General features: G+C 44.3%; 1 protein-coding gene across 1 annotated transcript in view; it reads right to left on the bottom strand.

Annotated features, from left to right (window-relative positions):
• Positions 1 to 6,122: 6,122 nt before the first annotated feature.
• The window catches only part of TNFRSF11A (TNF receptor superfamily member 11a), a 55,813-nt gene continuing 43,408 nt past the window's right edge, over positions 6,123 to 18,527 (bottom strand). The window contains exon 10 of the mRNA XM_060118378.1: positions 6,123 to 6,468. Coding sequence (XP_059974361.1) covers positions 6,128 to 6,468 — 341 coding nt within the window. The 3' untranslated portion in view covers positions 6,123 to 6,127. The remainder of the gene's footprint in view (positions 6,469 to 18,527) is intronic.

Here is an 18,527-nt window from a genome sequence, read left to right as displayed (position 1 = left end):
CTCATGCTCAGCCACTGTCCCCAGAGCTGAGTGGGACGTGGCTGGGCCTGCAGGAGTGTCCACCTGTCAGCCCCAAATGTTCAGCACCAGCCCAGTGCTCCTCAGAACCCTTGGTGTCCTTTCTCCCAGGGGACCCCCCATGGATGCTCCTAACCCTTCACAAAGCTCCTGAGTGTGGAACGTCTCCATGCAGCCCGGCCTTACTGCCTTCCCCTCCACTAGTTCTGCAGACCAAGGGCAACTGTGGAGCATTTTTGTCAGGGCACAACAGATCCCATGACACTCCAGCCGACAGATACCAACTGGCCTTAACTTCATAAGACCAAACAACCTTTCCCACGATAACAAAGTCTATCCCATGGCTACCAGCTCCCTCTACTTCCAGAATAGGTGACGGTGGCATTGGGAGTTTGTTTTCATGGTTTCCCTCTCCCAGCACCTCATTATTATAATATTATTATTAATATATAAAATAATGAAATCAGAAAATATCAATAGAAAAACATTCCACGTTTCCAACCAAATAGAGACATTTATACCAGCATGTAAAACACAAAACTCACAGTTTCCATGGGTGAATGCGCTCCCTAGAAGCGTGACTGATGCATTCCATAAAGCCTTATAGGACAGAGCAGCCCACAGAGCAAGCGACGGCTCTGGGCCCTGACACTGCGAGTCCCACTGTGAAGAGAGGTTTTATTGTAGAAACATTTACTCTGAAAAAATGTTACTGCTATACATATCCTGAACCTTAATTTTTTAATAAAATGAAAAATTGCGACATCTTCACTTTTTTACTAATGGTATTAAGTATACTTTCAGAATGCTCTAAAAGCTTTAAATGTGTATTTTTCCATGGTTTCTTTGTCATTGAAATAAAAGGCCCTAAAAACCTATACATTCTCATATCCAGAATATATAAAGAACTTTCAGAACACAATAAGAAAATAACCAAACCAATTAAAAAATAGGCAAAAGATTCAAACACACACTTCACCAAATAAGAGATAAAGATGGCCAAATAAACATATGAAAAGATGCTCAGTCATGGGCTGAAAATGTAAATTAAATTAAAGTCACAATGACATCTATTAGAATGGCTAAAATTAAAATAAACCAACAACTGATGCTACCGAGTGCTGGTGAGGATATGGAGCAACTGGAACTCTCCTTCATTGCTGATGAAATGAAGGAAATATAAAATGGTACAGCCACTTTGGAAAATAATTTCACAGTTTCTTATAGAGTTAAATATATATTTACCATATGATCCCACAATTCTACACCTGGGTATTTACCCAAGAGAAATGAAAACACATGTCCACACAAATTATTATAGCAGCTTTATTTGTAATTGCCCCAAGCAGGAAAGAATCCAAGTGTGGGTGAATAAGCGGTGGTACATCCATACAACAGAATACTACTCAGCAATAAAAATGAACTAACTGCTGATGTACCCAATAACTTGGATGGATCTCAAGGGTATTATGCTATAATATTTAAAGAGTCTAAATTATAAATATAGCTATTTCTATACAAAAAGGTTTTTAGAGAAATTTTCACTATAAACAGTGATATCAAGCCATAATGTAGGCTGAAAGGGTTAAGGAATTCTTTTAAATTAAATAAAGTTATGAAGGAAGGAATAACCCATTTCATTATATTAATTCAGCTCCATAGCAGAAGCTGCCATGGGAGCATTGGTCCAGGGTTTCCAGAATCTGTGGCTCCCCTGCACTTCTGAGCTTGGCTTCAGTGATACCACCTTACATGCTTGTGCTCACTGCTGACCCCACCCCTGCCCAACTTCAGGTACCCACCTATTCTTTTTTAAAATAAATTTATTTATTTATGGCTGCATTGGGTCTTTGTTGCTGCACGTGGGCTTTGTCTAGTTGTGGCGAGTGGGGGTACTCTTCGTTGTGGGGCGCGGGCTTCTCACTGCAGTGGCTTCTCTTGTTGTGGAGCATGGGCTCTAGGTGCACGGGCTTCAGTAGTTGTGGCACGCGGGCTCAGTAGTTTTGGCACGCGGGCTCAGTAGTTGTGGCTCGCGAGCTGTAGAGCGCAGCCTCCGTAGTTGTGGCGCAGGGGCTTAGTTGCACCGTGGCATGTGGGATCTTCCCAGACCAGGGCTCAGACCTGTGTCCCCTGCATTGGCAGGCAGATTCTTAACCACTGTGCTAGGAGGCAAGTCCTACCCACCTATTTTTGGAAAGGTTTTAGTAGTTGCAAAGTAGTCCGTTCACCAGCATAGCCCTGGGGAGTCAGGAATTCCACAGATAACCCCTCCTTGTGCCCTGGAGCACAGCAATGTCCACAGTCTTCCCCAGAAATCTAGGACATCCCAGACTCCCTGGGACTCTGCAGCTATCTTCATCTCCTTTCTCAGGGATGCTTGGGGCCCAAGCATCAAAAGTGCATTAAATAAAAATGATGACTCACCAACCGAATGTTTAGGCCTTTGAATGATTTATCCTTTCTCACAAAAGGAGGTTATGCAACTCACGCCCAGAGCACCCCAGAGCCCCCCAAAGCAGATGGCCAAGGAGAGTCATGTGCCATCAGAGACTGTCAAAGAGCAAACATTTCAAAATGATGCCTCTTCCACCAAAGACAGTACTTCTGCTCAAGCTCACCCTTTTTCCCAGTACCCAACCATAAAGAGTTTGTTTGTTGAATCAGCCTAAAGGGTGAACACGACATCGTTTATCTGTTTATGTAGCCGGTTCTTCTACCCAAAGGATCTCACCAGTTTTCTTGACTTTACAAATCGTCACTTTTCCACGATCTGTGCCAATGGAATGCAGTAGTACCATAGACCCAGTTCCCTCATGATGGATATTTGGCTTTGGAAGGAATCTCAATACTCATTTGTAGGAATTGACTGTACTCTGCATCGAAGGAATCTGGTCACCAGAGAAGGAAGCACTTACTGGGGGCTGGGAAACGTTCCTCTCCTGCTCCTAGCTGCACTCTCCCCAGCACCATTTGATTGTGAACAATGTTCCTGTGGTGGAGATGGCAAAAGGGCTCCATTCTCCCCTCCTTTTATCTACCACTCTCTCAGTGTCACCCTGCAACTCTGTGTCCTCACCCCTTCAATCTGGCTACCCTGTGTCTTACTTTGGCCAACAGAATGTGGCAGAAATGAGAGCACATCAGTTCAAGCCTAGGTCTCAAAAAGCCTGATATGGTTTTGTTTGCTCTCAGAACCCAGGCACCACCATGAGAAGAAGGCCAGGGCAGCCTGCTGGGAGGATGAGGGACCGCGTGGACAGGGTTCAGTCCAGCCAGCCTTCCCCCAGCCAGTCAGCCTGCAGACTGCACGCAGGTCAGCAAGCCCAGCTGGGCTCCTCCAGGCCTAATGAACCAACCAAGCTGAGCCAACCCACAGGGCTGGGAGCTAAATCAATGGGGGTTGTTTTAAACCACTAAGTTTTGGGGTAGCTTGTTACACAGCAAGAGCCCTCTCTTCCTTTGCCATAGGAAGGTTCCAATACCTCACATTCAAACTACTCTTTGTGCTTGCAGGTAGAGAGAAGAAATTAATTCTTCCTACTTCTGATAGCTGAATTAGGTGTGGGTAGAAGACACTAGACTCCATTTCCATTTCAACTCTTTCACTGCCTAACCAACCTACATTTTAAAGAATTGTACTTATGAGATCAATGGTAGATATATTATTAAAACAAGGCACTTTCTGTCCCAACTCTTGTTGAGGTTTCCACCAATGACACCACATAACCAACATTTGATACCACAGTACATCATAGAGATCAGAAAGAAGTCAGATCATTATTTCACAAAAAGCTTTGTTTAAACAAGCCACTAAAAAAGTTTTTTATCATCAAACATAAGTTTAATAATCTCTTTATCACATTCCCCAGTTTTTCATTATTGTCTTCATTTCATTGTTTACATTTGTCATATACATCTGTATAATACACAGACACAGACCTATATTTGCTATATACCTCCTATCATTTAATTGTCTTTGGATCAATATAGAATTAATAGGGATCAGCATGGGAAAGAACATTACCTTTTCTGAAAGTAGATTCTTATGTATTTATTTAGCACCTTTTATTTAAGGAGCTCAAGATACTTTAACATTCACTGTAGCATCCTTATGTTATCTCTAGTTTGGGAAAATGTCAAAAATTAGTGCCTTTTTATAGAAAAAAAAAAGGAAAGTATCAGTGAGATGATGACAGTCACAGTAGAAACTTGGATCTTTAGCTCAGCCTTCTCCTTTGTGAACTATACTTTGTTTAATATGTCAAAAGGTTTAGTGGCTTCATCCATTTTTATAACATCTCTCTTTGGATGGATGTGAACTAAATGGGCAGCACAGACAGTAAATTCCCACCAGCGGATCATCCTGGCAACACAGTTATTTCCTGCAGTTTTTCATGTCCGCTAAGAAGCTCCATAAATTATAGAACCACCTCTGCTTCTCCATTAGAAGTCATAATTGATGGGTACTATTCTAGCATTTCCAAGAGACCTGCAACCAACAGGGAGAAACCAGTGATCAACGATTATTCCCTTCAGCTGGGCATTTGTGGCCATTAACGTCTGGACAGTGACTACTATCAGCACTCTTAAAACCAACCAGATCCGCAAAATTAATTTTAATGTGCTTAGATATTTTAACTTTAGTATTTGAGGAGAACAAATGCTCACTGGCCACAACAGATGAAACATTCTAGGTAATTCCTTTCACTCTGACTCACATTGTATGTTTCCTCACAAGAGCACTGATGCTAAGAGAAAAGCAACTCTATGATAAGTTTTCTTAAGTTCACAATATAAGGATTTGGTTTTTAATGTAAACAAACGCATGGAAAATAATAAGAATGTTTTCCACTTCTACAAGGCTAAATTACAGATACACGATTTTTTAGGAAGAAAATGGTGCCTACTGCCTAAACACATTTATGCTATTCTTGTTTAGAAGGAAAACAAATGCACAACTTTATTCTTCCTTTCTTGAACTTTCCTGGCACCTTCCTTTCACCGTGTGTGCAGGCCATCCCATGTCCTACTCATTTTCCACATCTTTTCCAGGGACACATCAAGAATAAGAATGCCAAGTGCAGCAACTTGGATTTTTGAGATTTAGTTTCCCAAGTACCTGACTGCCTCTGCTGGGAAGGGTACTACATTCACCCGGGGGGAATGAACCATTTTGAGATGGAGTAAAGGAGGCAGACACGAATTGCAACTTAGTGCTGCCTAGAAATTGACACAAACTTAAAAAACATTCAGGGTGAAAATGGGGTTTCCCCTTTTCCTTCCTTTAGAAAACTGAGAACTCAGAAAAGTTTTCGAAAGCTAAAAGTCCCTCCTCTTGTTCTCTGAGCCTCCCCCCAGGCTTCACATTTCTAGCCTTCTTCCAAAAGTGCTTAGTAGACTCCTCACCTCTCCCCGCCCCCGCCATCACCAAAACACAGGCATCTACTTGTGAGAAGGGACCAAAAGAAAACATATAAAGAAGACCATCACCCTTAGGAGACTTTTCAAGAAAATCGTTAAATAGTAAAAAGAAAAAAGGGCGGACAGTATCAAGAGAAACGTTATGAGAGACAGTGACGTACAAATATCAAACATGGAGGACGGGGTGGGGGAAGGGATACAGACCCAAATAGAACAGGACAGCCATAAAAACAGATGTCATAAAGAGACAAACTACTGATGAACTAATAATGGGAAGTGGAAGTGGAAGAAGAAACTATAGAAGGAGGTAAAAAGTGGAGTAACAGAAATAAGCAACGTGTACCTGTGCAATTAGTAGACACGTGACTGTGGATGGAAGTGAGTAATAACAAATGTCCTTTTGTTTGCTTGTTTGTTTTTAAAGTCCCTGACTCTATTTAGAACAAGATGGATAAAGAACGTCCAGTCATTTGACGCAGGCGTACCGAACGGATGGGCTCAAAGGCACACCTCGGGGGCTACGACCCCGCCCCATCCCAGGCCCCGCCCTCAGCCCCGCCCAGGCGCGGGTGCGCGGCGTCGTCGTCAGCTGGGGACGCGGCTGCCGACGTGCGCGGCGCGGAGGGCGAGCTGGAAGGCCCGCAGCTCCGCGCCCGCCCGGCTGCAACCGCAGCGGGTTCTCAGCTGCTCAGCGCCGCGTCTCGGGCGCGCCGGCTTCGGCCTCCCCCTGCTCCTGCACCGGCCGCGAGGCCTTGTCGGGCCCGGGGGCGCCTCGCTCCTGCAGCCCCGGGCCCACCTCGAGGCCGGCGCACGTGTCCGGGAAGCGCGGCCCGAGGCCGGCGAACGAGTCGCAGCACTGCGGGCTCTCCTCCTGCACCGGGCGGCCCACCGGCTCCCCCGCGCCGCCGCCCGGCCCCGCCGGACCCTCCTGCGAGTTCTGACTGACGTAGACCACGATGATGTCACCCTTGAAATTCATCACCTGCCCGCTGGAAATAAACGTGGAGTTACTGTTTCCAGTCACATTTCCTACAAGGGGAGAGGAAGAGAGAACACGCAGAGGGTGAGTCATCAGTTCTGGGCGAGAACTTGGTCTTGTGAGAGGAAAGTTTCCCAATGAATGGAGGGGCGCTGGCGCCCCGGCCCTCTCACGGGCGGCCCTTCCTCACCCTCCCGTCCCCTAAAATGCATGGGGCACTCCCCGTGGTTCCTTCCTTTGCCGTCTCACCGGGCCTGACTGAGGTGGAGGAAGAAAAAAGGGAGGGAGAGAGAAAGAAGACGAGGGAAGAGAAGCAAGACAGTGGGCCATCCTCAAGTTTTGTCGTTGGCCACATTGACCTCGGGGGACACTGGCAGGAGAGCCCGCCCGCATCGCAGAATCACAGACGGGATTCAGATGTTGCAAAAGGGTGTGCGCACGTGATGGATACGCAGCAAACACAGCCAATGGTTCAGCAATGGTCAAATGCATCAGGAAGGGAAGCAAAGGCTGGAGCGAAGGTTGCTGCCTGTTAGGACCCTGGAGCCCACCGCAGCCCGGCCTCCTCTCTGACCAGACTCTTTCACATCTTTTCACCCTCCCTGGAGAGGTCCCTAAGCTCAGCCCTGGAGGGCCATGGGGCCACCCGGGCTCAGTATTTAGCAGAAATTAATTTCCTTAACATTTTTTCAAACTCCTAGAAAAAAAAGAGATTCACAAGACTAAAATGGAGAAAAGCCAACCAACCAAACAAAAACAATCTTACAAATCACTCTTTCCTTCTGATCCCTGGGAGGTGTTTTGTCCTCAGGGGGTACTGTCATCACATCACTGGATTTAGCCAGTCTTTTTTTTTTTTTTTTTTTTTTTCGGTACGCGGGCCTCTCACTGTTGTGGCCGCTCCTGTTGCGGAGCACAGGCTCCGGACGCGCAGGCTCAGCAGCCATGGCTCACGGGCCCAGCCGCTCCGCGGCATGTGGAATCATCCCAGACCGGGGCACGAACCCATGTCCCCTGCATCAGCAGGCAGACTCTCAACCACTGTGCCACCAGGGAAGCCCTAGCCAGTCTTTAATTAGTGGGCCTTTTGAAAAACAAATAGAAAGTTCAACAAATGTTAGGAAACCTATTACCTCTTATTCTCCTATGTCAAAAACTGATGCTCTACAAATGACCCAGGTGAAAATAAATGCCACAAACCAAGCAGATGCAGAAATGCCCCAACACTCAGCATCACAAGCAGAATCTTTCAGTCTGACCAGGGAAGGTGAACATAAAAACAGTGCCTATTAACCTCATCTTTTTTTTTTTCTTCTCTGTTGTGACAAAGCTTAATAATAACTACACAAATAAAATCGTTTCTGTCATTACTCTCCATGAAGAGATTTCTCCCAAATGTGGAAGGCATATTTTGGATGGCCTGACTGAAATAACAGCATACAGGAAATACCAGGAGCCTTCCCTCCACCCACAGGGTACCTTCAGAGATCCTGAGACAGGCACAGTGGCCCATTACAGGGATTTCAATGAAAACAGAGATTTCAAATATGAGCAACAAATTGAAAGTCACAAGGGAGGATTTATGACTCACGCTCTTTCTCCCGTTGGCAATTGTATCAGGGATGTTCCTAGATGGGTGGTGGCAGGGATTTATTTGCCTATTAATTCCCCCAAGCGACTTGGGCAAGTACAGCTAGTATTCCATTCACTAACTAGTCAGATTGACCCATGTTCTCCATTCCCTCTAAAATACACAGACATGATCCAGCAATCCCACTCCTGGGCATATATCCAGAGAAAACTATGGTTGGAAAGGATACATGCACCCCAGTGTTCATTGCAGTGCTGTTTACAAGAGCCAAGACATGGAAACAACCTGAATGTCCATCCACAGATGAATGGATAAAGAAAATCCGTTGTGGTACATATATACAATGAAATATTACTCAGCCATTAAAAAGAATGAAATAATGCCATTTGCAGCAACATGGATGGACCTAGAGATTATCATACTAAGTGAAGTTAAGTCAGAAAGACAAATATCATATGATATCACTTAAATGTGGAATCTAAAAAAAATGATACAAATGAACTTGTTTACAAAATAGAAACAGACTCACAGACTTAGAAAACAAACTTATGGTTACCAAAGGGGAAAGTGGAGGGGGGATAAATTGGGGGTTTGGGATTGACATATACACACTACTATATTTAAAATAGATAACCAACAGAGACCTACTGTATAGCATACATAACTCTACTCAATGTTCGCAATAACCTAAATTGGGAGAGAATTTGAAAAAGAATATATGTATATGTATAACTGAATCACTTTGCTGTACACCTGAAACTAACACAACATTGTGAATCAACTATCCTCCAATATAAAATAAAAATTAAAAAAAAACAGGTGTTCATAACATCGAGCGTACTCTGCTACAGGTCTACTCTCTATTATGTCTATGTCTTTCTGCTCTCACCAGTTACCAAGTTAGTTCTTAAATCTGTTTTTAACTAGTTGAACCTATTAGGAAATCTAATGAAATACAAACGTACCTCGTCTTCTTGCTCTTGGGTTTATTGTGCTTTGAAAATACTGTGTTTTTTTACAAGTTGAAGGTCTGTGGCAACCCTGCATTGTCAGATGATGGTTAGCATTTTTGGCAATAAAGTATTTTTTTTTTTTTTTTCTGTGGTACGTGGGCCTCTCACTGTTGTGGCCTCTCCCGTTCCGGAGCACAGGCTCCGGACGCGCAGGCTCAGCGGCCATGGCTCACGGGCCCAGCCGCTCCGTGGCATGTGGGATCCTCCCGGACCGGGGCATGAACCCGTGTCCCCTGCGTCGGCAGGCGGACTCTCAACCACTGCGCCACCAGGGAAGCCCGGCAATAAAGTATTTTTAAACTGAGTATGTACATTATTTTTTTAGACACGCCATTGCACACTTAATAGACTACAGTATAGTGTAAACAATTTTATATGCACTGGGAAACCAAAAAAATTCGTGTGACTCACTTTATTGTGGTGTTTGCTTTATTGCGGTGGTCTGGAACTGAACCTGCAGTATCTCCAAGGTCTGTCTTTATGTAAAGTTGTGAAATGTAAGTAAGTGTGAAAAAAAGGCAAATGTTTCTAAGAAAACTAAAGTGAATGCTTTGCAAGGACCCAAATAAATGTGAGCCACTAAACGCAAAACAAAAGACATCAGCAAGCTGTTGAACTGGTGTGTGGTGGCATGGACAAGGCAGCTGTTAAAAGAAAAAATGAAAAAGAGTCTTTAAAAATGCAGAAGGAGTTTGCATTCAGACTTGTTATGCCTAGAAATTAAGATGGTGTGGTTAACGTGAAAAAGGCTCAGGAAACTATATTCAGCCAACACATATGTCCCTATACTAAAAAATCAATGTGTGAATGCAAGTTATATGTTTTAAGTTTAAAAAGATGTTGAAGAGGTGAACTTGTAAATGACTTTTTCAAGTAACTCAACAACTGCTAACTGAGTGCTGATATAAGGTCTCTACTGTAGCAGCAGCAGCAGCATGAATGAGCATAATAATTAACACAGGAGAAGTCTTCCTAGTTGAGGGATCACTAGTTAACAGAAAAAGTCAAAGTGAGAAATCAAAAATAATATGTGTATACCATAAACCATATTCCAATTTAAAATGTACTGTTTAAAAATAAAAAAATAGGGCTTCCCTGGTGGCGCAGTGGTTGAGAGTCCGCCTGCCGATGCAGAGAACACGGGTTCGTGCCCCGGTCCGGGAAGATCCCACATGCCGTGGAGCAGCTGGGCCCGTGAGCCATGGCCGCTGAGCCTGCGCGTCCGGAGACTGTGCTCCGCAATGGGAGAGGCCACAACAATGAGAGGCCCGCGTATCGCAGAAAAAATAAAAAATTAAAAAAATTAAAAACCATGATTATTTAATAAGAGCAAATTTAAGTTGCTTTAACGTATGATTTTTTTCTTGGTACAATTCCTTTAGCTTTTTATTATTACAACATTAAAGAACAGCATGGTTCTGTTGTTCTTCAGTATCTTGTAAACCTACACACAGGGCAGTGCTAGCCACTGCGTGATTGATTTATGGTCCTGAATTTAATATCTTTTTTGTCCTCTGCATATGGATTTATCTGTTTATGTCATGGTATATATAATTTCTCCACCATTTAAAATTTTATTTTCCAACAAATCATCATCATAACTCCATTGTTGTTTACCTTCCTCGTCAGAATCTTCAGTTTGTCTAAACTCAGATAAAACCCCCCTTTTTTTTAAACCATTATCTTACACATCAAGATTTTGTGTTAAACTTTTCTTCTTAACAATTTCATTCCAGGGGACTTCCCTGGCGGTCCAGTGGTTAAGACTCCATGCTTCCAACATAAGGGGCATGGGTTTGATCACTGGTCAGGGAACTAAGATCCCACATGCCGTTCAGCCAAAACCCCCCCCCCCAAATTTTTTTTCCATTCCATGCCTTTGCCTCATGGTCAACAATATATTTTTGATATACTCTATAGGATCAATATCCTTATTTTCTATTTTTTTTCCAAAAAGGAACTCAAACCCTTTTTCCTAAGAAATATATTTAAACATTTCATAATTCTTCGATCCACAGACTGGATCAAGAATATTATTCTTGCGGGGGGCACAGTAGGGAGGGGAGGACCAAAAAAAGGCCTTTAAATTCCTGACGATTAGGATGTAAAGAAAAGCTACCTAGAAAGAGTATGAGATTCTCAATTTTATTCTTCATGTGTTTCTTCATCAAAAGTACAATTAATGACAAAAACTACCTTCCATCAAGTCCAAGTCTGTTCCATTCACACTGACTTTTATGAGAGTAGTAAACTGGTACAGACTAAACTTTAAAAAGCTCTACTTATTTGCCAGTAACAGTAAGTGACAGCAGAGCCATCTTCAGGGGCATGTGACTTGTGCAGTCGCACAGAGCTCTGTGCTCAGAAGGGCCCCGTGCTTGTTTAATGTTCTGTTGTCATCATCTTGAAATCCTTACTAATTTTTGCACAGGGGGCTTCATATATTCACTTTTCACTGGGCTCTGGAAACTTTGTAGCAGATGGCAGACAGCTATAAGGAGTGCTGCTCTGTTTCCTCCTCCCCCCCTCACTGATGCTCTAATGCTACTCTTTTTGGAGGTAACATCTTATAAGTTGGATAAGTTTCAATGTTGCAGACACATTTGCCGATCTAATTTTCTCTATTGATAAAGAACTCAGGGCTTCCCTGGTGGCACAGTGGTTGAGAGTCCGCCTGCCGATGCAGGGGACGCGGGTTCGTGCCCCGGTCCGGGAGGATCCCACGTGCCGCGGAGCGGCTGGGCCCGTGAGCCATGGCCGCTGAGCCTGCGCGTCCGGAGCCTGTGCTCCGCAACAGGAGAGGCCACAATGGTGAGAGGCCTGCGTACCAAAAAAAAAAAAAAAAAGAACTCAACGTTCGGTAAAACTCTGAGTTGCAGAGGCGACCCACCGGTGCTCCTAAAATGTGGACTCTATGATATGTTTCCCTGGTGTTCAAGCCACTTGCCACCTGCTATAAAACTTTCAACACCCACTTTCTGATAGAGAACTGAGGCTTGTCCCTTTGAGAAAAGGTCTGCTGACTGTATCAATTCTACCTGTCAGGCTTTGCCTCCGATCTCGTTTTGGTTTCTTTAAAGTGAAATGAGAACCAAGCCAGCTGCCAAGCAGTCTAAGTGCAGAATCCGTCTAGAGTTTTATTGCCTCAGCCTTTCATCACCTCACACTCTCAACTTCAACAGCAGAAAGATTTTAGCAGCTCATTCTCTGAATCTTCCTGAAGCACTTAATAGTTTCATAGAAATAATTCTCATGCTTATCAACTTCATTTTTTTCTTTTTTATCCAGTTAATGCAACAGTTAAAGTTTTAAATTACAACAGGATCAGCTCACACTCATAAGACTGGGCAGACCTGTGGATTTTAGGAAGCGCGGCCATTCTCTGGGCGGGCGCAGAAGGTCCGGGGTGTCCTAGAGTGACCCATTAGCTGTGAGTAATCAGTGTGCTGTCGGCTTCCGTCAGGTCACTCTACAGAGGTTAGGAGGATGTGGGCTAATCTATGGTTAAGTGAAGCTAGATTAAGATTAAGCTAGATCACTATTATAATACTCATAGTGATGGAACACCTCAAATCCAGAATGTACTGCATGCTCCCTCTGTGCCAGGCTGGCTGCATTACAAACACCAGCTCGCGGTTCCTCCGCATGGGAGCATTCCAGGCTTGCTTCTTTTTCCCCCTCGACTGACTGACATGGCTTCAGGGATGAAAACGGTCTAAGAGCCTTCTTTCTCCAGCCTCATCACAATACAGACTCACCTGCAAGTAATCTACTAACATCCATGGCATCCTAGTCTCACCTGTCTCAACTTCAATAGCAAAGAGGTTTTAGCAGCTTAGAGTGGGGTTTCACTCTCTGAAGAGCATAACAGGTGACTAAAAGGGTGGTGGTTTCAGTGGCTGCCCGAGTACAGGAGGGACAGAAAGGGGGTTGGGGCAGAGGAGAGCGCAGGACCCTGAAAGCTCTGGTCCTGCCCTGGCTCGGCCTCCACCAGCTGTGGAATTGGGACAAACTGCCTAACAACTCGGTCTGCTCTTTATGAAATGAGCATCCATTTTCAAGCCCAGCTAGCCTGGCAGCGTGCAGCCGCCCAGAGCAGGCATATGATAAATGAATGAATAAATGAATGTGTGAATAGCCAGCAGGATGGCATAGGGCCAAACGAGACAGTGGATTTGAAAATGCTTGGGAAATAGCAGAGTTTCTCACAGGTGCAATGCTGGCATTATTACTCCCAGAATGTAATGTTTGTGCTCATGGAACTCCCCAGGAAACGAGATTCGGGAAATGTACTGAGTGGTCATGTTACCTTTCCATCCCTGTCTTGCTGAAGGACTTCAAAATACCCTGAAGACTGAAAGGGCACTTACCTCTAGCAATCTAACCAACTTTTATTTTCTTTGCTGAAATAATCCATCATTCTGACTGTCTCTGTTTGAACACTCATCTATGTAATTCTACACAAATCCCCCACCATCTCATTTCTCATCATGCAAGTCAGCAGCTAGCTGAATGTAGCACTAGAGTAGGTCAAGGTTTTGAATGAGTTGGTAATATCCTCACCCTGTATTACGCCTCAGTCCTGAACTGTCCTTGTCTACAAACAATCGTTCCTTGAAATCAGCTTTCTGCCTCTCAGAGGGTTTTACACGGTTGTGTGAACGGACCTGAGAGGGCAAGGCCCTGGGATGGCGAGTCAAAAGGACCCCATGTCAGCAAGGTGGGTGCTGCGGCCCCCCTCATCAGCATGGTTGCCGGGGTTTCCGCAGTTGGTACATGCCCGGAAGGGGTAGCCCTCTCCACTGAGAACCAAGGAAACCCCAGGACGTTCTGATGTCAGGGGAGACCTTCTCCCTTGCAGGTGGCTGGTTAAGGGGGGAATGTGGAAAGGGAGGGATGAGGTGCATGAGGCTTGTCCAAGATGCCTTAAGAAGGCTTAAGGCTTTCATAGGTCCCATTAGTCCACAGACCTCTGGGAATACGAGAAAAGCCAGGCCCGTCACTTCCCTCTTCCCTACTCTCCGAAGCTGTCTTTCCGCCAGCTTTCCCCAGCAAGCTGCCTCTGGCATTTATTTTAATTTTATTTTACTTTCAAAAAAAGATGGGGTTGGAGGCACGTGGAAGAAAGAGCTTTCCTCCCAAAAGAACCGGTGACAGTGAAAACAGTAACTTCCTGAGACAACTGGCAGAAGAAAGGGGACTCAGAGGTCAAAGTAGCCATCACCTCCTGCACAGACACTAGCGCCCCTTCCCATGGAACCTTCTGGGCCTGGCCTGGCCACTGCCCTGCGCTCAGCCTGAGTAGCCAATGATCCCAGCCCGAGTTTGCCCTTATTCTACAGCACACTGAGGATTCTCCAGCGCACGGTAAACAAATGAAATCAGTAACATTGGCACTGATTTATGGGGAGACAGTGCCATGGTTGAAGGCATAGCCTTCAGAATCAGACAGTTGAGTCATGGTTTCATCCCTGACTCGCTGTGTGGTCCTGGCGAGGAACTTGCCCATAGGATTCCTGTGAGGAAGTGGGAAGGTAATACCTACACGAAGCACTTAGCCAGCACCTGGTAACTAATACCTATAATGTCATTGATCAAAATGCAACCTTCAGGATATCAGAACAGGCTTAATGTGTCTCTGAACACAAGGGGATTGATAGACTTCTATGTGAAGGCTACCCAAAAGGATGATTTGAGAATTAGCATGACATGAGGGTTTTTATTAAATTAGAAAATCTGAAGAGTTTCTAACATTTAAAATGGGTTGGTTGGCTTAACATTAATATTTAATGTGACTTAGCTAGAAGAATTTTCAGGTCACTTGAGAGAGTTAAAAATAGCATTTTAAGTCAACAGAAACAATGAATAAATGAAGTGTCTCATCATGATCAGAAAGATGTTTATAGTTTGCTAAGTCCCTGCTTTGCATAGCAGGCCCCGTGGAATCCCTATTTCTCCGGCAGAGAGATTTAAGCAAGGTAATGCATACTTGTCTTCTCAAAGGCTTATTATGTTGTTTAAAATGCATAACGTATGAATATTAAATCACAAGAACTATAGCAAATAATATCACCCAATTGTCATGTAGATTTTCTTCCAAGGAAAAGAACTAAAAATATACACAAATCCACTCAAATTACCCAGGCTATATTGGGTTCTTTTGGAATTTTTTAAAAACTTATTTTATATTTAACCCATATGCTTCTCATGTGATTTTCCTTTTTATGGAAATGCAAGATCTGTTTCAGGCATTTGGAAGAAACTGGGTCTATGATGATATGGGAAGGGAAACAGTATTTCATAGTTCCATTCTGAATCATGCTAGAAAATTACTTAGAATGGCTGACAAATGAAACCCTTCCAAAATTAGAAGAGAAGGAAGGGAAGTAGGGCTAAACTAAAAGATACAGTGAACGAATTGTTCTTATATTTTGAAATAATGCATTGACCTTTAGCATCAATGAATGCTGAACTTTATGACCAAATAACTGAATTAAAAAATATTTTTAACTGATAGAATCAGCGAGCTAATACCTGCCCTTACGATACTTAGCTAAAAGTCAAACACAAGTTAGTGGATGGCATTGCAGCAGGAGAGAGAAGAAAGAAACAGAGGACTGTCCTTTGCTCAGGGGGAGGGGAGGAAGGGGAAGAAAACTGGGGTAAGAGAACGTTTATCTGTCTTTCAGGATGGAAGTGGATGGTCAAGAATAGTCATTTCAGGACGGGGTGGGGCCCAGGGATGGGAGACCAAGGGTGGGGGACGTGGGAGTCAGGCGTGAACCCTCATCCTCCAGTGCCCTTGGCTCCCAGGCATTAGCCTAGGTATGTCTATGCCACTTGGAGGGACCAGCGCATCCTTTTTTCTGCCATCTCTGCCTCCTCTGCCCAGGACACCTAAGTCTGCCCAGGACAGCTAGAGGCCATCCTTCCATCCCCTGCCTGGCCCCCTGCTCCCCTGAACAGACCGAAGAGTGAGTTAGGGAACAAACAGGAAGCTATGGGCTCTTATTCCTTTAGTTATTCATGACTGGATGGATGGAGGAATGAACAAATGAACGAATGAATGAATGAGCTTATGAACATTTATTCATTTATACTGTGAGCAAGCTGCCATGGGAGAGACTAGAGAGATCGGGAGTGGTGAAGGTCACGGCAATCCCTACCAACTAACCGTTCATGGCTGCCTAGAGATGGCTGTTGATAAAGGTATGAGTGTGCTGGGCTCAGTGAGAAAGAGGCCAAGACGAATTACGAGGGGCTGCCGAGGGCACGGAAGGGGAGAGTGGCCACCCAGGCAGCCAACGTGCATCCCTGGTTTAGGAAGCAGCATTTGAGCTGGGACTTGAAGGTCAGGAGGACCTGGGTGCTCTGGAAAAGGGGACCGTGCAGGGACAGGGTGGCCACACTAGGGGAGGCCTGTTACAGTGCAGAAGCAGGAAAGTGAGAGATTCCCACTAAAAATGGCTGAGGCTGGCATTGGCCAAACTCAGGTGGGTGAGCAGGTGAAGAGGACCAACAGGCTGCAGGTTAGGGTGGCTGTCCATGGAGGGCCTTGCTTTCTCAAATTATTGATTCTTTTTGTGTTGTCCATTCCCTAGCACCAATCCCTACTTGTTTTCCAAGCTTTTCCAAGTCTCCGTGTCTCGGTGGACCCTCAATAAAGATTTGATAGAGAATCATGTAACTGGTGCTTAATAAGAATCATTGTGGGCCCTGGGAACAAACACCTCTCTCCAGTTCAGAAGTGTCTGAACCAATTAAGTGATCTCAGGAGCCAGAAGCAAGTCACAGGCCAACTAGTGACACATTAATCACAAGTGGTTCTTTCACATGACATCATTTTCTAGACACAGAATTCTCCAAACTCCAGGTGAAAGGGCTTATACCAAGGTAACCACCGTCATGTCACCAGGAAAATTTAAGACGTAAATCAAGACATGGTTACGCGAAACAAAACCACAAGTATGTTTTCCCCTTTCATTGGTTTTTGCTGATAACCCTCCTTGTGCTTTAAGAGCTGTGACATTGCTAACACAGACTTACCGACGGGCATCATTTTTGAAAGACAGGCTTGTGAGCTGTTTGAAGAACAATCATCCTCTTCAAAAGGAAGCTGGGTGCAAAGGAGATACTTTTCCCTACTTAGGTGGCACCCAACCCTGTCATTTCTGCAGAAACCACTTGATTTGGTTGTAAGTTTTTTTCTTCTTAAATACTCACATATAAAAATCCAAAAGCCAATAAAAAGGTCACCTCCCTCAAGTCCTGAGAGCACAGTGGCTTTCAGGAGATCATGTAGGATTAACCCCACCCAAGCTCCATCCTCTTTCACACATTTTATAGAAGATAAACTATGACAATTAAAAAAAAAGCAATAATGAGAAAGTGCTATTTTGAGCAGGAATCAGAAGGCCTGTTTATGTAGAAGTAATTATGGAGAGACCTGCACAGCCTCAAAAATCAGTCTGGCTGCTACTTCTCCTTAGGCGAACATGAATTTGGCCCACTTGCTGGCAACTCTCTATGGATGTTTTACATGGCTGAGCACCAGATTAAGACAGAAAAAGCAGTGTAAGCTTTTTGCAAATTAATACCACTTAGTTGATGACACACTTTTTTTTTTTTTTCTTCTTTCCGTTCCTAGATGTTTAGTGCTGGAGAAAAAAAAGATTAAAAAAAGCAGAGATGGGCACTGCTTTAACTCCTTATAGGAGAGCTCGGATCCACCTTTTTGGTCTCATGACACTACGAAAAAATTGATCTCTTTCACTTTGGCCACTGCTGTTCTTCTAAGAACTGCTGCTGCTTTTTACACAGCAGCAAACATCACCTTCCTGATGTTAGCAACTGAAAAACAGGTCTGTCCCCTGGCAGTGTCACAAGACGTGGCAGCTGCCAAATTGAGGTTCCGCCTCCCTCCTCCCCACACCCCCAAATACTCGTGTTCTCTCTGTGTGTGCAACCAGTGGGAAGAAAATTAACCTGTAGAAAAGAAAGAGAACAATACAAACGAACCATAGAGCCAAACTTTTAGACACGGAAATCACTTAAAATCTTTGAAAAAAAAGTTGAGGTCTTCTGGAGGAAAAACACATCAGTTCTTTGGAAAATATCCCCAAGCCCACCTCCTCCTTTCAGTTCGACTGAGAACTGATAAAGAATTTACACATCAGTGAATCTGTGTAGTTGCAGCAAAACCACAAACCTTGGAGAACAGATTCAAATTCATTGTTCTACCCAATAAGCCAGGAGCCATCATCAGCATGGGGCAAAAGAGTCTCCATTTAGGGCCCGATTGAGCTACCTCATGGTTATAAAATAATTCAAAGACCAGCTGCTAGACCCGGTGGCAGTCTAAATAAAGAGGCAGGAAAGAAAAAGAAAAAGCATCCCAGGATAAAGGTGGTCCATGAACGGGCTTTGTGGTTTTGGAGTTTGGGAGGATTCTGTGAAGCCCCTTAAAAAGTACATATGCATATATTCCTTTTTCTGGAGAGAGGGT

Source organism: Mesoplodon densirostris, chromosome 15 (assembly GCF_025265405.1).
Source record: "Mesoplodon densirostris isolate mMesDen1 chromosome 15, mMesDen1 primary haplotype, whole genome shotgun sequence".
Classification (NCBI taxonomy): Eukaryota; Metazoa; Chordata; class Mammalia; order Artiodactyla; family Ziphiidae; genus Mesoplodon; species Mesoplodon densirostris.
Note: the sequence above shows the minus strand (reverse complement) of the source record. Positions and strands in the feature narration are given on the sequence as shown.